This window comes from Gasterosteus aculeatus, chromosome 20 (genome assembly GCF_964276395.1).
Source record: "Gasterosteus aculeatus chromosome 20, fGasAcu3.hap1.1, whole genome shotgun sequence".
Classification (NCBI taxonomy): domain Eukaryota; kingdom Metazoa; phylum Chordata; class Actinopteri; order Perciformes; family Gasterosteidae; genus Gasterosteus; species Gasterosteus aculeatus.
The window spans coordinates 16702527-16726214 of NC_135707.1; the positions used below are offsets into that span (position 1 = coordinate 16702527).

Below are 23688 nucleotides of genomic sequence, written 5' to 3' on the forward strand. Positions count from 1 at the left end.
AAACAAGCCAACACCAATTAATGGCAAATGTAACAACCTTTTATTGGAATCAAGTGCCATTTTCAATGTAAACATTACACAATAATTACACAATGTTTGGATCAATTCACAGAACCCCGGATTTTCAACATCATTGTAGGGTCGCACGTCATTACAGATAAACTTTGCTAGAGGTCCTGACTGTCGGCGTTGTTTAATCCCACGGCGCCTTAGTAGATGGCCGGAAAGATTCGTCGTGGGTTTTTATTTGTCTTCTACATATTCTACAAACAGCGACGACTTATTTAGAACACCTCCGTGTTTGCAAAAGCCCAAATGTTTCCACGCGCTGGATCAATAAGTTGGTTTGTAAATGTCTCGCTCTCCTCCACACTGTGTTTTGTTGTTGTCCCGAGTTTTGCGCGTCTGCCGCTGCGTACTGATGACGTCACAGACAGGCAGACTGAATCGAGTAACGTTTAACGTTTCTAAAGTGCTAAAAAACACACACACATCCATACAGTTGTTGTGCTTAAATTCAATGTGCAGTTTCCAAGTATCGATACAAATCGATTATGTACCATTTCTATCGATTTGTAATCGATATATGTCGTCCGGAATGCCCATTTGCGGAGCACAGATCGATTCAGTTGGATCGCAGGAATATAAATCGATTAATCGATTCAGTGGATGAATCGTTACACCCCTATTAAGAACAACAGGCAATTGACGGTGATGTCAAGCTGTGACTCAAATGTTATAGTTTTCTATACTTAACATTTTTGAACGTTTTTACGTCTTGCTCTGTTGCAACCATGTACACTAACCTGCTGACATACCGTCAAGCAAGGCATTGAGCACAGAGCAAAGCGTGTATCATTTGTGGCACAAATTGCAAAAATATGAGCCGGTATTGTGGATTACTTGTTTTTCTCTGGGTTGTTTCGAGGCTGAATAATTACCCCAAGAAGATTTAAATTACGTTTGACATTAACAAGTTATAAACTTGTGTTTTTTAATAATCTTGCATGGTCAACCCACTGCAATATAATGAATCTGCTATTATGACTGGTATTTTGGGAATTTGTTGCATTTAGCTTTTTTTAATTCATCACCCTTAATGATTCTCCCCTAATGACCTACTAACAGTTTCACAAAAATGTCAAGAAGATGAGTAGCTGGATTTTTAAATTTACATTCTGGCTAACCTCAAGAAAAGAGGAGGTATTTGCTGAAAAGAAACGATTGAGTTTCTTTTTCAAAGAGTGACTTTGTCCATCCCTGAACTCCACATTCTCCCTGTTGTCACAGAGTACAAGTAACTTGTGACAACTTGCCTCATTTCACACACCTGCACAGGTGGTGCACTCATTGAATGCAGCACTATGCAGCCCTTCAAAACTCGCCATGTGACTGATGCTCCAATCAGATCTCCCGCTGCAGTAACCTGGGCTGCATATTTCTTGTATTCTCTGCTTTTTCCTGATGCTGACCTCTCATTTCTGTTTCCCTGTTCATGTTTACTCATCTTTTGTTCCTTACATCCATGTGTCTGTCGGTTGTTATGTTTTGCGTTCCCGCTGTTTTCGTCTGCTATACCCTAGATGCGTTTGCACCTTCCCCAGGAGACGGTCCTGCCGCCGCGGGCCCTGCTGCCGATGCATTTGCTGGATCTGGTGGGTGACAAAACGGCTTTTGCGTGCAAGTGTGCGAGTGTGTTGGTGTGTTTGAATGTGAAAGCCGTTGCTTTTATTGCATCGAAGATGCTCCTGCTCACATAGGGGACAGTAGCCAACAGGGCCTACTGTCTCACTCAAATCCCGCTTTAATGCCATGAACCCTCTCCTCCCTCATCTCAAATACTCTTCTCCTCCTAATATTTAGCCAATAAATACTATAGTAACATTTTTGTTACCCGAACCCTGATACACAAAATGATTATCACACTATTCATTGTGAAGCTTTTTTTTTCTTGATTTAATGTTTTTCAATAGCTTTATTTAGTCCCTTTCTTTTGCCTTCTATAGAGCAGGACATTGATCGATGTCATGCCTGCCCATTTACTTTATTCTCTTTTCAACCTTGACCTCCAGTATTAATCGGAATAAAAAGGAAACCAGGAAAACTTGTCCTATTCATCAACTAACCTTTTCAGTGATAAATGTATACACAACGGCTCTTAAGTGGCCCACATGTCCTCTACATCTCCTGTGCTTCATGAAATCTCTGGTAAACACATTTGTACAGACGTGCATGGTCACCAGAGGATGAATCTTACAGACTTTGGTGAGTCCCTGACGCTCCATGTTGCAATGCAATTAGGTCTAAATTAGGATATGATAGTTGGTTTTGGGTTTAAAATACCTCCAAGACATCTTCATCAACCTCAGCTGTACTTTGCTTTTTGTGATGATATACCAGCATTAGCAGCAGTCGAAACTGAGACAATGAACATCAAGATAGTTATTGCGATGCCCAGATGCTGCATCACAAAAGAATAAATGACTAAGCAGAAATAAGTTTGTTTATTCACTTTTATTTCGGTGCTGAATCCTCACTCTTGAAAGTATGTTTTCAGCTTTGTACAGTGTTTGTTGCTTTAACAAACCCAACACCCCCCCTCCCTGTTCCTCATCCACTCACCCTGCCCTTAATTTCTTCTCTAATCGTAACACCCCCCCCCTCCCGCCCCATCAATCAACCCCTCCCCCGTGGTGCTCGTCCTGAAGACCCCTTCGCTACAACGGAGGGGAGTGCGGCCATCGTTCAAGAGCTGGACCTGTTCGCCATGATGCCCACCGACACAGAGGCCTCCGCCGTCACCCCTCCCACCTCTAGTGAGGCGCCGACCATCGTCGCTCCCATCGCTGCTCCCGCTGCCCCCGCTGCTCCCGCTGCCCCCGCTGCCCCCACCCTTTCTTCCACCACCACCACCACCACCACAACCACCACCGACACCACCACCACCACAGAGTCTGCAGCCGCTCCGACTCTAGATATCTTTGGTGGTAAAGTCCTCTCGCTCTCATTACGCCTCGCACTGCATTTCCCTGCATTATGATGATGATGTAGGTTTTGATACTGAGGATGACTGTGTTGCTCTTGCTAGTGATGATGATGATGATGATGAAGACAGTAGTGGCAATGTTCCTATACCCAGTCCCTACATTTCAGAATTGGTTCTTTTTTTTTTTTTTTTCATGATGCCTTTCTTGGAGATATAAATCATTTTATCATGTTAATCAAGCAGCTTGACCTCCTCTGCAAAATTTCTACTTTGAAAAAAAATTTAAATAATTGCTTTTTTTACTATAGTCCAGTATTTATTTAATGTTTGGGGACCAAAATCTCTGTGTTAATTTGGCCTCTGGGGGGGAAAAATGGAGGTTGCTCAACGTGTCTTGGTTACCATACTAACAGACAGCCTGCTAAATATAAGAGGAAAAACCAGCTTTCTTGCCCCGCTTGTGACCAATGTTTTAGATACTGACAGCTGAGAATGCGTCATTTTAGCTTTGGCACTTTAGTTAAAATGGAATTTTGCTCAATGTCAGTTTTCATATTGGCCCAATGCGAGCCAGGATGGGATCCAGCTGCCAGTGACCTTGCACAGATGTGCATAGATGGACAGACTGATGCATTTCCAGCCATTTTGTATTTGTAATCGTTCCACCACTTTGGTCCAGACTTAAGCGCCTCGGCAACAGTTGGAATGATTGCCATCAGATGTTCATATTCCCCACGGGATGAAGCATCTCACTTCACATTTAGCGCCATTCGGTCAAATTTGAATTTTTCCAACCTTTTGGTTTTTGGCCTTTACGGTGAGACACTTAAATCAGTGTTATTTGTGTTTACTGCTAATTTACTAGTGTCAACAAGCTAACGGGCTGAACTCATCAAACTAACCTGGTAAATATGACTTGTCAAGCATTAGTATTTTAGCTCGGTTACTGTTGTTAGAACTCTAACGGTAACATTTTGCCCAAATCACTATGTACAGCCCTACGTAGCCACTAATGCGGCTGCAGACTTTCAGCCTTCAATAAGAGCTCTCTCAGAGCAAAGGCACATCTAAAGTCACAGGTGCAAACAGCGGGAATCCTCATCCTGAAATTTAGCAACATAACCTTTTAATTTTGCACTGTTTATATTTGCATTGCACTGAAAAATGACACAGCAACTTACCCCATTTAATAACCCTTCATCTCTCCTCTTAATCCATCATTCTGTGTTCACTGGACTTGAAATCTGAATGCACATCTGATTGTGTGTCCTTGTTCTTAGATATGTTTGATTCTATGCCTGAGCAAAGCCCTACCACAGAGTCCAAAGCAGCTACCACTCCTAGCGTAGACCTTTTTGGTGCAGGTACAGGAGTCGATAACCATTTCTCTGTGTGTGGAACCTCTTCACCTCTTCTGGTTTCCATACGTCCACTCCTCTGTTGACTGTTTTTTATGCCCCCCCCCCTCACGTCTTGGTTCGTCCCCATTAGTGGCATGAGATCTGTGCATGTAACCCACTCTTGGATTGTCGTCGTGGCTGCTTTCTATCTAAGCTGTCCTTCTACCTGCCGCGCTAACACTTTACTTTGCTCCATGGTTTCCTTTCTTCCTCGCACTCTGCCTCACGCTTGCGCTGGTCAATTAGACCTGCCTGCTGTTTCACGCGGGCCGTCTCCTTTGCCCGAGCTGCCTCCGCCTGGAGACATTGTGACCGGTGAGTTAAGCTGCTTTATCTTTACCGCATCACCACTGTTCCATTTCTTCTTCCGCAAAGTGTGCAGCCAGCCACAGCTTATGGTGTCCGCATGCACATGCACACTAGTCCTGTACTCCCAAAGGGTGCACGCTGCGAGGTTGTGGATACACAGCGGAGACGCAGGGATGCCTGCTAGGTCTCTGCATGTCTGCAAGGCCTTCAGAACAGGCATACAAGTTCATGAGCAAAGTTTCTCCTCTTCGAAATAACACTGTCACGTCTCACTGTCACACAGTCGCACCGACTTGGGAGTAATTGACTGCTTTTGTCTCTGCACGTGTCTCTGTTCAGACTCATTCGCATCTCCAGGTCCTGGTGCCGCCGACGTCGCTCCCGTCATTGCTGCCGTCGCAGCCTGCAGCCCAGAGGCCTCCTCTCCTCCCAAAGCAGAGCCCGCCCCCGTCATTGACCTGCTGGGTGCTGTACCTCCAAACACAAACGCACACATCTTTTCACAGCAGCACGTGCTGCTCCTTAAAGTATTTTCTCGGTTGATACAGTGAAGTATTTAGTAAATGTTTATACCGGTGGGGGGATATTCTCCAGGTGTCATTTCAGCATCCTAGACCCAACAGCTACACTCCCAAAGTAACTATTAGAGACGTGTTTGTATGTCAACATAGTGGATGGAGTGGTACACATTTCCCCAGGAGATAATTACTTTAACCCCCCATGGGATTTGCACCTTTGGTGAAATATTGTGGGATCACGGAGAGATTTGTTACAGATACCTGCATTCAACTTTTTAGTTGTAGTTCTTTATTTCGGGAACAATGGGAATTATCGGAAAGATGGGACAGTATATTGGTCGTAATTCAGGAATAGATTTGTTTTTTTCTGCTGCACCTGTTGCATTAATTGATATAATTCAGATTACATCTTTGAGATGTTCTTGCTCAACCATTATTATAGGAAATATGAAAGCAAACCGCCTACTTGCACTGCTCTCATCATTTAAAACCAAGGCTGTTGTGGTTGATGGAAGAAATTCTCCTCAGCACCAGCTCTGCATTGTTGATGTCAACACGATATGCCCCCCCCCCCGTGTCCCAGCATTAGGTCCGGGGCTGACCTCTCCCCCCTTTCTTCCCCTCATGCTGCGTTGTGGATAACTGGACGGCCCTGCAGACTCCTTCGGCAGCCCTGTGGAGGAGACGCAGAGCTCTGCTCCTGGAGGGCCTGCAGACGATCTGCTGGGAGGTGAGTCTCCTCTGATGTCTTTATGGAAATGATGGTTGGATTACAAAGGCTGATGGGACCAGTCAATTGTGATTAGATATCCGCAGTTTTGCAAAACGTTTTCATGCTCGCTAACGGCCAACGGAAATGTTTTATGCAGATTAGGAAATCAAGCAGGAAGTAATGACGGAATTGCACTCAAATGAGTAATGACAAAGACTTGGCAGGGACATTTTATTACACACCCGTTCCAACTGGAGTCTGACTCATTTAGAAATGTTTGCAGAATGTCCGTCAAAGGGATGTCAAAGAGAACAGATCCATTAACTGTGTAAAAGCACAGAACAGTACCAGCACAATGATGTAAAAATACTCCATTCCATGATAAGGTCTTGCATTCAATGATACTGAAATGATGGTCCAATATTATCAAAAAAAATAAAATATCAAAAGCTTCTTTAACTGATACATCCATATAAATGACATTTTTCTGAAGATATTATTGTAAACGGTTGTCGTAGAGTTTTGTTGGTTACAAGACTTTGTCTTGATTAGTCTAATCTATTTGTTTTACTAGTATTGGGTAATTGTTTTACTTATTTCCTGTACTTTTAAATGTCCTGCTCAGATACTGTAATACATTCCACTTATTGTTCTTGATAAGATTGGGTCTTGTAAATGGTTTGATAATGCTGTAAATTCTATTTAAATTTCGCTTCCAAGACGTCTTGTGTGTCATCTGTTGTTTCATTAATCGTATTTGCTAGCGTTCCCCGTGGAATGAGGCTGAGTCAGAAAACAGTGCTGCATAGCACAGTCCTGTGTGTTGTCCCCTTCAGGCCTGATGTCCCCCACCCTGGCTCCCACTGCTGCCCCGGCTCTAGCTCCAGCCTTGGCCCCGCTGCAGAACAGCCTCCTGGAATCCAGCTTTGATGCCCTGGGCTCCCTCGGGTCTCCAGCTCCGCCTGTACCGGCCGCGGTACCAATGGTACCATCTGCACAAGACCCTGGAACCACCACACCGGTGCCCTCTGGTGGCTTTGATGCTTCAAGTAAATGGATTATAATGTTTTTTTTTCCTAAATTCATTTAGGTTATTTGTCTCATTGTCATGCCTTCTGAAAAACGAGTAATTTATTGATTTTTGCACAGGTAATTTGTTTGATGCACATTCATCTGCGGTGGATTATTGAAACTGAACTACTTTAACTATTATCTGCGGAGAGCCTGACTATCGCATGATTGACCTGTGCTGCTGTCACTGTCCTCCTCATACATCCGACGGTTGTTTTCTGCTCGGCTCCTCAGCACCTTAGCACTTCTCGCGATGATTTTTCTTTTCTATATCTCTTCTCTTGTACTTTTCACACGTTCACAAATGCTGTGCTTTCTCCTCCTGCTCACCCCACCTCTCTGCAATCTTTCATTGTTGCATTTCTTTCTGTCTTATTTGTTCTTTTTGCTACACACCCTCTATCTTTTGCTTCATTTATTTCCTACTTCACCACTCTCCACACTCCTTCTGCTCTGCTGGGTCATTGCTTGCTTCTTCTAATCTGTAACCGGTGAGTTCCACCCGGCAGCGCGTTGCATCATGTGCAGTTTGGACGTCTTCCCTTCTGCATCTCTGCATGTTGCAGTATGACCCCAGATTGTCTCCTGCATGAGACAAGACAGACTGTATTGTTGTTCATTTTCCTTTAGAGCAGGGGTCTCCTACCACCGGCTTGAAACAAATCTTATTTTCTTCATTACATACCTAAATATATGATTGATATATGATATATGATATGATTGATTTAGATCATTACTGACGCCAATTACATCCGCTTGTCCCTCTTGAAACAATTCCCAAGTGTTTTTCTTGCCGCGTCTGCAGGTTTTCTACTATATTATGAGCCATCAAACAGACTTTAGCTGAACGCAATGGTTAAACAGTTGAAAGAAGAAAAAATAACTTGTTTTTAAGTTATTGATTAACAGTTGAAATATAACTTGAAGCTAAACAGTTAGCTAAAAGTAATGGATGAATAGGTAACTAAAAACAATATTGAAATTGTTATCTTAAAGTAATGACAAGTGGTAACGTTAATTAAAACTAATACACTAATACAAATAACAAATAACCGTTTTTGATTAAAAGTTGAAATTGTTGCTTGAAGTGCTTTGCAGGAATTAGTGTGGAAATATTGTGGAAGCTTATTGTGATTAATGCTGGAAAATGTTAACTTCAAATATTAAAGTTGAAATAGTTAGCTGAAAGGGTATAAACAGGGTTTAGCTTCTGCCAATCCCCATAGTAAAAAATACAATCTGACCTGAACATCAATAAAAAGCTTTTAAATAATACTACACAAAGACACAATTCATCTAATTCATTGTGTTCACTAACATTTAGTTTAAAATCAATATTCGGAACATGACACTTGGTGTTGGTGGTAATCTTCGTGGGCTTTGGAGGTGCGTCAAACCAAGTTGATAGAATCGAATGCACCTTAAATCAACTTTAAACCACACAATGCTTCTGTAGAGGTTAGTTGACACCTTGTTAAAAACCAGTGCTTTACTCCACAATCGGCCAGTTCAGTCCCATAGATGTGAGTATGTAAACAAGTGAGGGCAGTTGCTCTGACTGATGCTGAAATAGACCTACAGTTCGGTGCTGCATTGTGCATGAGGTGCTCAGCTGATGACTGTCACAACCGGATTTTCCCCTTCACTGTAGTGACTGCTCTCACATCTCACCTCTGCTCGTATTATTAACTAGATTACTAGATTAGTGATTAGCAGGTTAGTAATCCGTGTTGTTTCTCTCATGTCCCGTCATTCCTACCCTCCCTCCAAGTGTTTGGTGGATTAGGCGACTTGCTGATGCCCTCCATAACGCCCCAGAGCACCGGCGGCAGCAGTACTGGAAGTACAGCGTCAAGCATGGCAGCTGCCGCAGCGGGGGGCAATGCAGCCGCTCCCCCCGCCCCCCTTCCTCCAACCAAGACCGTCGGAGGAGACCTGGACTCGTCACTGGCCAACCTGATTGGAGGTAGACAGCCGCTGGTTTTGTCTGGAGATCAGTCGTTTCCCTTTCTGAGGAATAGAAGTGTAACTGGTTCTTCTTTCTTTCTTCTGTGCAGACCTTGGTGTAAAGAAAAAGTAAGTGTGTACGAATGTAACTTTTATTAATGCATGATACTTGTGTAGGCTTTGACGTGAATGCAAAGCTCCTAGAGAGCTATTTGTTTTAAAAATTCTGTATGTTGCAATCATATGAGCTATTTGCTTTTAGTTTGCGTTTCAATTGTTTAATTTCTTTGTTTGAATTTTGTGTAATTATAGCCAGCATATAGTTACATTTTCCACAGATATCTATAAGAGGAAAATATGCGATATTTGACTAATGCAGTTGTTTGATTTCTTAAGGGTTTCTTTGGATTAAAACCCTGTGTTTGATTCTCATTAGGGACCCACAGAGTGAGAAGAAGCTAACAGGAGGGGCCAACTGGATGCCACATGTAGCTCCCACAAGCTGGGCTACATCTGGAGCTCCCATGGTAAGAACTGCATGCGCACTACGCCTTAACATCACACTTAAACAAAACAGACGTTTTGCTGCAAGCAAGACTCTGCGTGACTCATTGAGCACTGACACTGACCTTGCATGGCAGCTACGTCTTCATCGCCGTGTGAATGTGAGGAAAAGTGCTTTGTAAAGTAGAGAGGCCGCGTATTAATACAGAACATTTATTTTTATTTAAGATAAACATGGCGATATAATAAGTGTTTTTTCGCTGTTGTCACTATTGAAATTCACACATGCTCCTCCCCGTGTCTCTCTAGGCTGGAGCCGCCCCTGGAGCTCCTGGGGCCCCAGTAGCAGCCATGGTGCCACCAATGAGCGCACAGCCTGGCTTTGGCATGGTGAGCTTCGTTTCATGCAGTTCTCCAGAATTTAGCAGTGAACCTTTTATCAAATGTCCATCAGCGTGCATTGCAGTTTACACATATGTAATATCCAGATCATTGTGATGGATAAATCTGCATAGCCCTTAAAAGTCTCTGGGTTTGTCCCTGTGTTACCAGCCTCCTGCAGGTGGGCCGGTAGCTCCTGTGCGGCAGTCCATGATGGGGCAGCCGATGATGGGACAGCCCCTGATGAGACCTCCCTACACTGGGGTGGCTGGAGCTGCGCCCGGAGCACCGGTAAATAAATACATTTCTATTTCATTTCAGCAAGATTTGTGTTATTGTAAATATATGCTTTTTGTTCTTATTTTTCTCAGATTCCTCCAGGACCTGCAAGCCAGAGCCCCAAGAAGCCAAAGGACCCTTTGGCAGATCTTAACCTCAAAGACTTCTTATAACGCCCCAAGTGAGAGCTCCCACCGCTACATGCAGTATAGTACATGCAGTATAGTACATGCAGTATAGTATGTCACGTACTGTGGTGATTGAGATATGGACAGAAGGTTCAAATGTCTTTGCCTTTACGATGTTTAAGGCTTGAGAGATGACTTCAACATAGACTAAAAACGTTACCACTTATTCCACATATTTTAGTGGAATATTTGAAGTAAACAGTGACAGAACTTTTTTAATCTTAATGGATCAGTGTCAACTACTCAGTGCTAACGAACCGTATATTGCTGCGTATTGAGGGACAATCTGTTGGGAGAAATTAAACATGATATTATATAATATGTTATCTTTGGTGTACGATTACTAACAACTAAGAAACATGTTTTCGTTATGTTACAATGAGAGGTTTTTCATCGACATACAGCGTAATCCGGGGATCCTGTTTCTACAGTAGCTCAGATCCCGTCAAACCAAAAACTAGCTCTGGACAGGGACACTGGCCTCTTCCTGTTGGCCATTGTAGTTCTCCTACTCACTTAGCACATAATGAGGGTTTGTTGCAATCTGTGACCTCACCGCTCGGTGTCACCAGATCCTCCATACGGGACTCTGAGTGTTTGTGTAGTGTTTGAACCTCTTTTAGAAAAAGATACGCACCATACAAACACACTATCAGTATTCATGGGAATAGAACACAAATGAAATGACTGTCTTGTCAGCTTTGCATTAATTAAAATGTGACTCTTATGTTGAAATGTTCTCTATCTTGCAGCTGCTTTCTTCTCTGGAGCAGAGTCCTCTCACCTTTACCTGGTGTCTGTCAACATCTCAGGATGTTCAGCTACTATAAGAGCCTCTTTTCTCCACCCGACCATCAACAACCCCCTTCTCCTGCGTCATGTTGTAGCACAAATTGTGAAAGTGAACCATATAGGATTATATATATATATATATATATATATATATATATATATATATATATATATATATATATATATATATATATATATATATATACATATATATATATATATGACAAAAAAATACAACCGAGTGCTTATGTAGATGTACCAGTCTTTTGTCTAAACAAAATCACGCAAAACCCAGAAAAAAAAAAGTCCACAAAAGTTAGTGAAAGAAAGTATGTGTTTAGGTTTCTTTCCAGTGTTGAATGATGGTTGTGCTTTGGTGTCCTAAGCCCCACCTACCACCCTACATGTGTTATAAAGGGGGAGGAGCTCTTCTTTGTCCCACTCTGATTGGAGGAGAGTGGTAAACAAAGCCCCGGTCGATTTTTTCAGGAGAAAACTGTTGTGTGTTGTTTACAGAAAGTTCCTTGTTGATGTACATAGATTTCTCTGGGGAGGAATGCTTCTCCATTCTGTATGTTTGTTGAAGAGAAATATAAATGTGAATCTGACATGAAATTGTAATAAGTCGTGTGAGTATCCTTCTATTTCCCATCATCTTCTGAAAGTATTTGGAAACAAATATAAGTACCGCTACATGGTGACTGTATATTGAGAAATAACTTCCATGGGCTTCTGAATCATACCAGAACAGCAAGGGATCATTTTAATTTGGTTATTTCTTTTAACTTGTGACTTATTTTGTTTCTTTCATCGCCCCGTGCTAAATAAACATGTTCTTTTTCTCTTAGAATAATCCTCCTCCAACAGCAGTCAATAGTTGCTGGCATTGCTATTAAAGAACATATCTTACAATAACTGCTTTAGTTCTAGTCAGAGAGGTAACCTCAAACTAGCCCTCAGTATAACTGTACACGTTTCTACCTGCGGTTTGACTCCTCCCGTGTGGATCGGTCCGTTGCCTGTGCTTTCTTTATAACTAACACCAGTTCAGTATGATTCCTTTTTGTATTTAGTGTAAAACAATATTCCATTGCCATACTAAACTCTACGTTCAGACAGATCAAATTAATTAAGATTAGCAGACAACTAACATCCAGCAGGAAGGACTGTAGCAGTCGAATAAGGTTCTGTTTACACTCACTGTTCCTCACCAAATAGGCTTTGGGTGCATCATTGAGGCCTAGCAAATGTGACGAATGAATTTATATCTTCAATGAAACATTTGAAAAGAGAGTTTTTGAAAACCTCAAAACGTATGTTGTTTACACACAAAAGGGGGCCCAGGGACTGAACTCCGAAGGGTCCCCAAGTTCCACGATGCTGTACTAACCCCATTGTAACCTCTGCTGTGGAACTGAGTCACAGCATGCACGGCTGCAATGCTGCTTTGACAATATTATCTTCAAAGCAAATAAATTAAAAAATGTTGATGTTGATTTCTGTCTGAACATGTTTTTGTTCGTTGTTAATTTGGTCGTTGCTAACACAAAGCTCCTCTATTCCTGCAGACTAACAACGCAGTCACTGTGTTGACATGCATGTGGACAGCTGCTGTGTAACCAGCGGCTCTGTGCTGTAAGCCTTCGCTGCGCGTTGTCTTTTCAGTGGACTAAATGAGCAATTGGTCTTTTGAACCTGATATGATTCAGAGAGAACAATGGGAGATTATAAACGTTTTTCATAACTGAATTATTAAAACTGTATTTTTGTTTAGTTGTGAATTTGTTTTATTTATGATGGCCCGCCCCAGTGCATGTAAGCCCTTTGAGGTGCAATAAATTCAATGACGGAGTGAACTGAGGATTTATTTTCTTCCATATCGCAAAGATTTCAGACGTGTCAGTTTGAAGCAGCTCTCTATGAATTTAAACCCCAACACTTCAACTTGGTAAAGTTGGCAAATCCCAAGGCGCATTGCTTGTAATATGAAGACTTTGCCAAACATAGAATTTACAGATTATCACCTTAGAAAGTTGGTGGCTAAATTACCAGCGAGCAGATGTTTATTTACACTTTCAGCAGACACTGAGCAACACTTTCTTTCTTTCTCTTCCCAGCTGACAAACATACATCCAATATTTACTCTCATTCACTCTTTATTTGGTCTTCTTTACTGCTTTGGCTGCTAAATGCTCCACTATTTGCCACAGCTCGCTGCCAACTTTATCAGCCTAGAAAGATAGAAGCTCAAAGCTTTGAGTCAAAGAGTTCATTGCTGTTATGTGATATCTCTCATTAAACATATAGAAAATATGCATTAGGGCAGCTTTAATGGAGACATAGATTCAACATAATCTGGAGGTGAATCTATTTCCCAAATATGTATTATAAGGGGGGCCCAATAATAAATTCTCCCCCCAGCAAAACAATGAACGCATGCAGTCCAGTGGCTCGACTTGATAGTAGTTGTGGTTTAGAGTTAGTAGTTTTTTCGAGCTGAACAGTAACATAAATTATACATTTGATGATATATGTGGTGGTCTCACATCGATGTGTGCCCACACACCAGTGTATAGATCCTTTGTCATTTGGATAATCACAAACACAAACACGCATGTAGTAATCTTGTTTAATGGTTGGTAGTCTTCAATTGGCATCGTTGATTTCAGGTATTTGGTATTTACAAGGATTCTTGCATACATTTTTGGAACATAAACTTAAAAAAGTAAAAAATATAACATTGCCGATTTAAATTTGTTATTTTATAACGATATTTCCTTGGTAATCTCATTAACCTTTAGAATTAGAGAAATCGGAACAGCTCAAGTAAATCATTAAATGGTTCAGTCTCCATTTAACATATGTCGCCTTATATGAAATACATCGCTACAGTTCTGGGCTATCAAAATATATTCTGAAAAGTTTCCCTGTCCTCTCTAAAGCCCCTCAACGGTTTATAATTCCATAAATTAGCACCACGTCGTCCTCTGGATAAGCACCAATACAATTATGTGCAGAACAATGAAACCACATTTCATTGTATGTATGTGTTGTAAAAATATTTCTGGATAAAGAATATGCAAAACACCAGTTACATCAATTAAAAACGTTCATAAAACCAATTATGTCATAGCGCTCTCTTGTCCAATTGTAAAACCAAAGTTACACATATATCATCTGGGTCTTTTGTCAAAGTCATCTTTACATTGGTTGCGGAGAAAACTTGAAGAATGTACCAGGGGCTCTACTCAAAAACATTTTAATTTACACTCTTCCAACATAATATCCAAAAAGGTGAAATCTTAAAAAAAATATATAAAACTAAACAGCAGATCTGAACGATCTTAAGTACATACAAAACATGTTTTTTTCTTGGTTGTCTTTTTTTTCTAGCAAATAAATTATAAAAGCTGAAGAGCCGCAGTCCTCGTGATGCACTGACGAGTTTTTGTAATTGTCAACAGGGAGTCTGTATGGCTGTGTGTGCGGATCAAGGTAGGTAGCAGGAGTCCCTGGGAGGGAAGGGAGGTGAAAAGGAGGCAGGAAGAGGAGAGGCCGTGGCCTGGGCCCCTAGTTGGTGGCAAGCTGTCGGGGGAGGAGAGTAGGTAGGGTGTCCCATGTGGAGAGAGAGTGTTTGCTGGTTTAAGGGCGACCCTGTGTTTTTCTTAGGCTACCTGGCACTTACTCGAGTCCCCGTGGACCCAATAGCAGATCTGGGCATATTTGAGAGGTGTTATCCTCACCGCCACGTTGTAATCCTGCTGCATGCCGTTCCCGTTCACGTCCACCCACTGGTGCCCGGAGAAAACCCCAATGATCTTCCTCGTCCACTTCTTCTTGCCAGGTTCCTTGAGGCGGATGTAGATCCCAGAGCCACTGGAGCCGGACTTGGCGTCGCAGTGCTGGTACAACAAGTCGTTGGACTCCTCAGAGACGGAGCAGAACCGGTACACCAGGTTACCAGGACGGTCATCATCGAAGCCAGAGAAGTGGATCCTCCCGGCTGGGAGCTTCTTGACCGAGGGGATGACGCCCAGATCCATATGCTTGACCTTCGGGGCTTTCTTCAGCTCCAAAACAGCGTAGTCATAATCCGCAGTCAGCCCGTCGGACACCCCTTTGAACCAGCCCTTGGGCACCTGGGTCTTCTTCACCCCGGTCCACTTAAACAAAGGCCTCCCTGATTCTACACTTCGCCGACTCCTGTTCTTTCTACCTTTACCTTTTCCTTTACGGCCGCCTTTCTCTCCTTGCTCTTCCCTTTCCTGCGCTTCCTCTTGATCCTTGTCTCCCTTCCTCCTTCTGCCCTTTCCTCGCCCTCCTCTCCCTTTGCCTCCTTTCCCTCGTCTGGACTTGTCTTTCAGAATACCAACACGGAGCTCCTGCACCCCGTCTAGATAATCCCTCCCGTCGTGGATGCAGTGGGCAGCAGTCAACACATGTCTGGGCGACACGAGAACCCCGGAGCATCCTGTGGAGATCTTCACGGTGCTGGAGAAAGGGTATTTGGTGGAGTACTGCTTGTCTGAGATTGTAAAGCGGGTATCCGGGCCGTACACCTCGCGTTTGTGGCGGGAGCTGGAGGAGACGTTGCTGGACCAGGCGGTCACCTCATTGAGGCCCTGCACAGAAACCGAGGTATACGTGCGGGTGCCGTTCTCGTAGACCGTCTCGTAGGACAAGAACTGCTCCAGGTCATCCAGGGAGGCGGCGGGAAGACGGCGCTGACACTCTATCCCGCAGGTCCCGCTCGGCTCTGGCTGAGGACGGGCTGAAAAGTTTGGGCTGCCGAGAGGCACAGTACGTCTTTTCCTTACCAGAGGCACCTTCCACTGTGGCCAGGTGTACTCGTCGTCCACTGCATTCCCTTCAGCAGCTACGGCCACCACCATGGCCAGCACCGTCATCGGAAGCAGCACACACAGGGGAAAGGGGCCCATTGTTAAGTTGGGCCTGGCTCTGGAATATAAAGAGTAGAGAGGAAGGCTTAGGTACACGTTGCAATAGAGCCGGAAAGACTTATAATTGTTTAAACATATAATATCTATGGCTTGGTATACACATCCACGTGCCCCTCTTTTATAATCACGTGACATTTCCCCTTTTGACATCAGCAGACCACTGGACTTATTAAGGAAAAGCAATCACATCCCTGTTCAAACAGATCAGAAGGCCGTTACCACACCTTCATAATTCCTTTCAATCATGATACCACTTGATTAACTATCAAGCTGTTGGTTATTTGAATTATTTCCTTCTGTTCCTTAAAATATCAGTTTGTCGCCTTGAAACTTTTCACACAGAGACTCATGTATGGCCACAGGGAGGCAGAGTAGCCCAGAATATTAGAGGCACACGTTGTGTGACAGCAGAACTCAATCAGTATTGTCCAGTTTTTTTAAATAGCATTCCTACTCATTGCAATTCTACAGGGAAAGACATGTAAAACATATAAAGCATTAGCTGTGTGGTTGAGAGGAGATTAATGTCCTCTGTTTCTTGCTGGAGGCTGCGGGCAGCGAGGAGGAGAGGACAAACCCTGGTTCTCCGAATGGGCAGAGACAGTGGCTTGGAGGTTTGCCACAATGGTTAACCTTCTCCTTCAGTAATGGCCATATCTGGTTTCCTTAGCTCCACTCTAGTCCTCGTTGTGCATCCAAAGGACGTTAAACATCCAGACGGCTTGCTGGTGCAGGCTTTTACCGTATGAATGTGATGATGCCAATATCCCTGATAAAGTTTAATACCTTCAGCAGACCATCACTTAACTACAGGGTAGGAGAGTCGGTGATGAAGTCACACAATAGGGGAAATCATAGGGGTTAGATGGTGTGTGAAGGACAGTCTGACCAACTGGGGAATGCAGCTGAAACTTGCATAATCCAGAGGGTCCACGACCACACATTCCCTGTCAATGAGACAGTGATTGGTTTGGCAGAGCTCCACGTAGACGCCGCTGAGAGGGAGCATGAACAGCATCCCCTATGAACCATTTAGATGCAACATCATCCTCTGCAGACAAAACATCCAAGGCATCTTATTTTTTTCTTTTTCTTATTCGAAGTTGAAACTATCGAGAATGCCCTTTTCATTTGGGTTTGTTTTCCAATAAGCGCACTGTCATGCAAATGCAAAGGAGACCAGTCGGCTTAAGTTTACCACGGATTCCAATAAAACATATCCAGTGGCTAACATCTAACCGGCCCCAATCAGACGGTGATAAAATACAAGCCCACAAGAGCTATAAAACAGCCTCATTACAAAAGTGACTGTTCAGCTTCACAGTCACACCGCTAGACTCAGACATAACAAATATCCAGAAGAAAGCCTGCAATTAAATTCACCATTGAGGGGAAGCTGATATGCTGCCATGATGGCTCTTGGTCATAGAAGGCGCTCATTTGAACAAAGTTTTCCGCAGCAGTCAGCTGAACAAGAAGTGTGCCCCCACTCCATCCCACAGCGAGAGCCCCCCAGGAGACAGAGTGACCAAAGTGCTCATGAAGCATGGATCACCTTCTACTGTCGAGTTTAATCGAAAAAAAAAGATATTTCATTGATCTTGACATGTTGATATAACGTCTTCATCTCAGGAACAGAGCCTCCACTGTGCAAAACACAGGAAAATCAGGTCTTAACAATAAGGTGTCAAAGAACACAATTTAAAATATTTTAGTGATTATCAAAGACAAGTTTCTCCTCATTCAAAAATAATTAAATGTAACCATTAGCTGTGGATGCTATTGTGGGAAATAAATGCACCGTTAAATTAGATCCAATCCAATGTGAAGAAACCACAATTCCACATCTGTTACAGCATCGCATACTGTAATTAGAAAGAATACGGCCAATATTAATTGCAAAGTAACTCATTTAAACAGATTTTTTTTAAAGCGTTAAAAAATAAATGGTTTGTACAACAATCCGAATAAATCTTCTGGGGTCCGTCCATCCAGAAACAACAAACTAACTAAAGTCTATTAGAAAACTGAATACATCTATGAAAAAAATGGAAAAAAATACTATGAGCACACTTCCCTCATGGTTCCATCAAGGTCTGGCAGTAAATGACAAATGCTTCCTACCTGCTTGCATCCGATTGATGGATATGCCAAATCCGCAGTGTATTGTTTATTTTCCCTAGAAATATACAAATATGATCCCAGCCGTCCTGGTATCAGCAGGGTGACGGCTCCCTTCTCCTCATTGCTTCTGCTGAGAGAGACAGAGTCGCAGCTGGGACGCTCCGCTCAGGCTGCACTTGATGCTGAGGAGGGAGGGAAGGAAGGAGGGAAAGAGGGAGGGGGGAGGCAAAAAAAAGAAATCTGAAAAGGCCTTTTTTTCCCCCCTCTTCTAACAAAAGCTGTTCAGATGTGGGTGGGACCAGACCGGGCGACCTAACTAACTGCTGAATTGGGTGAAGTCAGTGTTCTATTCAGCAGCAGCCCAGTGCGGGAGGTGTGCCGGGGTACAGCGGGCCAGGCAGCGGGGGCAGCGCGCCTCAGTCAATGGGACTTCCAGAGGACTGTGAAGGAATTAGTTCTGCCGCTCACCCAACAATAGATGGAAGGCGTTTCCATTCTGAGCTGAGCGAGCCTCAACAGATGCAGCAGCTTTTGGTCCAGTGAGGTGCAAACACCAGAAGTTGTAGCTGCTCCTGTAATGCACCCAAATGATTTACACCACTCAGAAATGTGTTGACGGTTTATTGTGAATATTAAAAATAATCCTTTAAAAATACAATACTCACGTGCCTGTCCTGAAACCAGACCTGGACCTTTCCGACCCTGATTACCCAGCAAGAGGAAGAATCATGGTTATTTTCTTTAATCTTTAATTTTGCAGTTACATGTACAATTTCCCTTCCTGCAACAATTTAGCATTGCGCACATTTTCGGATAAAATGGCTGAGGCGGAATCAGAGGTAGGCTATAATGTTGTGTGACACACACTTCCTCCTTGTGACAACAACCACCGGGAGCTGCTATTCTCAAGCAGGGAAGAGGAAATTGATTATCTACATTATTTCATGATGAAGTAACGCATGTAGACCCTCTTTTATTTTTATCATTAAGTCTGACTGTGGTTCTTATATATGTTTAATGTATTTACATAGTCCCTCAGAGGATATGGATGTCTCATAATCAAAGAATTGGGCTGCATGCTATCGCATCTCAAGAGGTTTTCTTTTCTAAATATTGTTTCTTTATTCGTATGAATAGGACATGCATGCACGACAGAAAGAAATGCGACACCTTGTCGACTGTTATCTTCAGTCTTCGGGTGAAGCGCAGTGTCTCTGGGCACTTGGCCGCTCGCTGCCTCCACCTTCGTAACAGGAAGTGAGACTCACTCAAATCTCTTTTCTCTTTATCCTTTGCATCAAGCAGCCGGCGGTGGAAGACCGGCCCGGTGACTCGTCGGAGTCTCGCCGAGCCAAGAAAAAGGCACAGAAACGTGTGTGCGATGAGGGAGAGAAAGGGAGAGTTGAGGGCGGGGGGGGGGGGGGAGTGTGATGATACACATCTGGCCTCGAGGGGAAATGAGAACAGGATGTCATTTCGATTTGAACCTGATCTTTTTGTAATCACTTCTGTCAGTCAGTTTGATTTACAGGAGACTTCACAGCAGCTCAACCGATGTCGGCAAACTGGCTGTAAAATGACACCAGTCGCTGAGCCTGTGTGTGAAAGAGAGAGTCCGTGGGTGGGCTGCACACCTGACCGGCATGTCGAGGATCCTGATGGACGCCCGTCCATGTGGGCAGGGATCACATTGGGTTGGCACATGACCTACGTTTCTCTCTCTCTCTCTCTCTCTCTCTCTGGGTGTGGTCCGATTCCTCCTTCGGGCTTAGCATGCTAATGGAGATCGACCCAGTCAATGAAAATATACCACTGCGACTGTAAACACACTCGGGTGCTTTAAGCTCGGCGTATGCCACACAGGCTGTGGGGAGAGAAAACGTTGCGCATGGGACATCACCCGCAGCTCTCTGACTTCTTGAAGCTTCAGTCGGGTGCAGCCACCGCTGTCCTCGTCAAATAAATGATTATACTTATTTAGGCCAAGAAGCGGGCGAAGCAGAGGCTCCTGGCCTAAATCACGGCATCATGCTGCAGACACCACAGTTGGCCACACATTTCTGGCCACTTCGATACTGTGGCCATTGTAGAACGAAATGAAAGAATAGAACATACAAATATGATATCAAATAGAAAGGTTCCATGTTAAAGTCAGAGAAAGATCAGTACCTATAGTAGCTATGGAAGACGTAATTGTACATGTGCCTCCTCCTTGACTGGATACACCAATTCTACCACCCGATCATCTAGACTTAAAAGCAATGTCCAAGCCAGCCAGCCAGAAACATCCAGCTTAGGCGTAAATTCAGTCAGGAAGACTGGCTATATGTGGGTACGGCATAAGCTGCTTCCGTAAACCGATCGCTGTTCTCTTGTCTGTTGCCGTCAGTTTCATTTCAGCAAGCACCAGACGCAACCCTCCGCCACCCCAGACACCTCCAATCAGCAGGGGAATCTGGCATATCAGAAGAGTGGAGCGACTTGTTCTCCACCACCAGTGTCTGGACTCCCAGACAGGGAGGAGGTGCCTCATCTCATCTGTGCATCCCGGCCCCCGATCCATCCTACGGCTGGGTAGAGTCCAAGCCAAACTTTGCACCTTTAATACTTGTGCTGGTTTTGATAAATCATTGTTAAAAGTTCAGAAGTCTCTCCTGATTGAAATGAATTCAAACAATATATGATTTTAGATGATTCTAAAAACTAACTAAACCAAAGACACTGAGCTGGGCACAAATTGTTCATTTCTATTTATTGTGTCCAGTCGAACAAAACGTCTGAGGTTCCAGGTGTTTGATAAATGCACCATGGACCAGCTGGCAGACATTCTGCCTCATTCTAAAATGAGCCGGCGCTTCCGACGCATGATTGAAATCCTAATCTATACATTGCCTGGCTGGTTGAACACAGCAGACCACTTGATGTATCATCTAACGGTGAAAAGGCTCTACAGCGGACTAGTCAGTTGAAACTGAAATAATCATGTTACGGCCTTTTGCAATGTCTAGGTGAATGGCCATAAAGGGCCGAGGACTAAGTTCGCTGTGGTAAAGACGGGACAGAAACCATAACATGACGCGAGGTTTAGTACTAGTTCTTTATTGAACGGTTTCCAGCTTAATAAACACATGACATCAGGGTCTCAAAGGCCAAAACAATAAACAACCCCCCCACTAACTAGAAAATAAGAGTTCTGCTTGCCTACTAGAAATAAACAGAAACAATACTGAGCGTCCTGTGTAGCCACAAAACAGGAGAACAAAAGCATGTTAAAATAAATGGCAGAGACGCCCTACAGACGCTCACGGTGGGTCTCAGCCACCGGAGGACACCGGACCTGGCTTGCTGCTGAAAGACGAGAGAGGCGATAATAGAGGCGTCGCTGATCGGCTCATCAGCGGCTGGAGAGGCTTAGCCGGCGTGAAACTCTCCCCGAGCTTTCTCCTAAAACGCCGAGAGACAATATGAAGTCAAGGGACGTAACAAATTAAAAAAAAGAAAATCCTGGACAGACAACCTATCAAACAGCTGTGTGTGCTCTCTTTCTGTCTTTCTCCCTTGGGGGCAAGTCATCAACTGTTGATACATTCATGATTTTATTGGTCACCTCTTCAGCCGTCTAATGATCAGACACACAAAAAGAAAACCCCGTATTGTTATTATTGTGTCCATGCAACATGCTCCCGATCTCTCACACGACGAACCGCTGGAAGTACACGTGTCACGTGTCCGGGTCAAAGGTCCCAATGGTGGCGTGGAAGAAGAATAAAAGGGTGGACCAGATTGAGACAGATGCCTCAGCCCTCAGGCTTCCAAATGGAGACACAATGAGTGATGTTTGTGGTTGTGGTTGGCGCCGCGTGGTGTAAAGGGGCTTTTGTGATGGACGTCGTGCCCTCCCCCCGGGTAGTGCTCCCTTTGCGCTCTGCCGTGGTAGATGGACGTCTAACGGGAGATACGTTTCTGGAATGGCATCACATGTGTTTGGGTGTAGAAGATGGTACCTCGCCCTTCTTCAGGGGACAATGCAGACTGCGGAGGCTCACCCTGTAATTCCAAAAGCAACTGCAATTGTTTTATTCACTTTTCACACACCCGAAATTGACATTGCGCACTATGCCGAGGTGCACGTGAGCAGAACCGTCGCATGCAGCGGCATTAGAGGACCTCGTTGCCCTTTTCGCCGCATTCCACATTAAAGGATGCCTACTGCTCGACACAGACCACACTAATAAACCAACTCAGAGGGCAGCAGTGACCCGCAGTTCACTTCCACAGGCTTTATTTTGACAACTGAATGGTCTTTTAGCTCTGCTCCATGTCAAACAGACCACCATTGATGTGATAGGACTCTTTACCTCACTACCTCTCTCTCACATACACAAACATTAATACAGTACATAGTGTATATATATATATATATATATATATACATATTCCAACAGTAATGGGACAGTTAGTTAAAGGTCTTGCTTAGCTCCACATGCAGTTTATAACCTTTTTGATAGTAAATATTTGGGTAAATGGTTGGCAGGCCAGCTTTCAGAGCCGAGACTGTATGTGATGAAAGGCTGACTGAAGTCACACGTGCTCCTTTGAATCTAATGTGCAAATTAACAGGCAACCACAGTCCCGCTGCAAAGATGGACTTGTGAAGGCGGGTCACGGCACCGCCGTCAGTACATTTTGGAAACACTCAACCTTTCAGAGAAGTTACGTCTCTGCCCAAGATTTTGAGATTGGGCTTGATTGCTCGCTTTGACGTTGGAGGTTTGTCACTGTTCCAAGACAAACAGCCCAGGTTACCGTGGACATCCTGTTAGACCTCAGTGATGGTTACATGGAGCATGACAGTGAAGGGCAGATTAGTGTGGCACGTCGTTTCGCAGTGTCGTGGTGAAGACGGATACGGATAAGTATGTATGCCTTTATCACCTTCATGCCCCTCAAACTGTGTGTGGCCTTGTGTTTACACAGGGTGGCCATAATCCCCCGCTGCAATAGAATCATGAAAATATCATTCCACATCACAGACCCGCTTGCACCTGGAACATCCAGCGTCCCCTCTCCCGAAATACTCAAACCATGCCCCTTTCTTTCATGAACGCACAGGGATAGTATTTGGACACTTGAGGTTGCCGGGCCATGATTGATGATCTGGTAATTTGTGCTCCGGTACAGTAATGGCTGGTTCGTAAGCTCAAAAGAGCAAGAAGCCAATGGCATTTAAGAGCCAAGCCTCCTTCGAAAAGGCCAACTAAAAATAGGCATCTCTTTCACTGACCTCTCTGTCAGATACAGGGAGCCTTTGCTGCTGCTGTACAGCACATACATGACAGTGTTCTACCATAGAGGCTCCTACAAATAAGGAAGTAAAGAGAATAGGCCTTTATAAAGTGTCCTCTCACCTCATCCATCAAAGTCAAAGCATTCGGCCAGAGGGGAACTCTCCACAAAGCCCATCTCATATCATGATAATAACGTGTACACACCAGGCGGATGCGAATCCTCCAAAC

General features: G+C 43.9%; 2 protein-coding genes across 23 annotated transcripts in view; one reads left to right on the forward strand and one right to left on the reverse strand.

Moving 5' to 3' along the window:
* Positions 1-12943, forward strand: part of snap91a (synaptosome associated protein 91a) — a 39787-nt gene extending 26844 nt beyond the window's left edge. For 3 of the 22 annotated variants that reach the window (XM_040165905.2, XM_078095420.1, XM_040165907.2), the window contains exons 15-28: positions 1584-1655; positions 2709-2987; positions 4267-4350; positions 4633-4701; positions 5035-5160; positions 5872-5943; positions 6762-6974; positions 8768-8962; positions 9054-9072; positions 9380-9470; positions 9757-9837; positions 10000-10119; positions 10200-10288; positions 11048-12943. In XM_040165905.2, the coding sequence (XP_040021839.2) occupies positions 1584-1655; positions 2709-2987; positions 4267-4350; positions 4633-4701; positions 5035-5160; positions 5872-5943; positions 6762-6974; positions 8768-8962; positions 9054-9072; positions 9380-9470; positions 9757-9837; positions 10000-10119; positions 10200-10280 (1502 nt within the window). In that variant the 3' untranslated portion in view covers positions 10281-10288; positions 11048-12943. The remainder of the gene's footprint in view (positions 1-1583; positions 1656-2708; positions 2988-4266; positions 4351-4632; positions 4702-5034; positions 5161-5871; positions 5944-6761; positions 6975-8767; positions 8963-9053; positions 9073-9379; positions 9471-9756; positions 9838-9999; positions 10120-10199; positions 10289-11047) is intronic. The other 19 variants (XM_078095422.1, XM_078095431.1, XM_078095425.1 and 16 more) reach the window with 17 other exon arrangements.
* Positions 12944-13702: 759 nt separating this feature from the next.
* prss35 (serine protease 35) lies at positions 13703-18489 on the reverse strand. Its single transcript, XM_040165920.2, has 2 exons — positions 18173-18489; positions 13703-16046 (listed from the first exon to the last, which is right to left on the reverse strand). Exon 2 carries the CDS (start codon positions 16025-16027, stop codon positions 14753-14755), a length of 1275 nt encoding a protein of 424 aa, XP_040021854.2. The 5' UTR covers positions 16028-16046; positions 18173-18489; the 3' UTR covers positions 13703-14752.
* Between the last annotated feature and the right edge of the window lie 5199 nt (positions 18490-23688).

What these genes read in the sequence shown, in the direction of transcription:
- prss35 (XM_040165920.2), bottom strand. Translation starts at nt 16,027, where the DNA reads ATGGGCCCCTTTCCCCTGTGTGTGCTGCTTCCGATGACGGTGCTGGCC.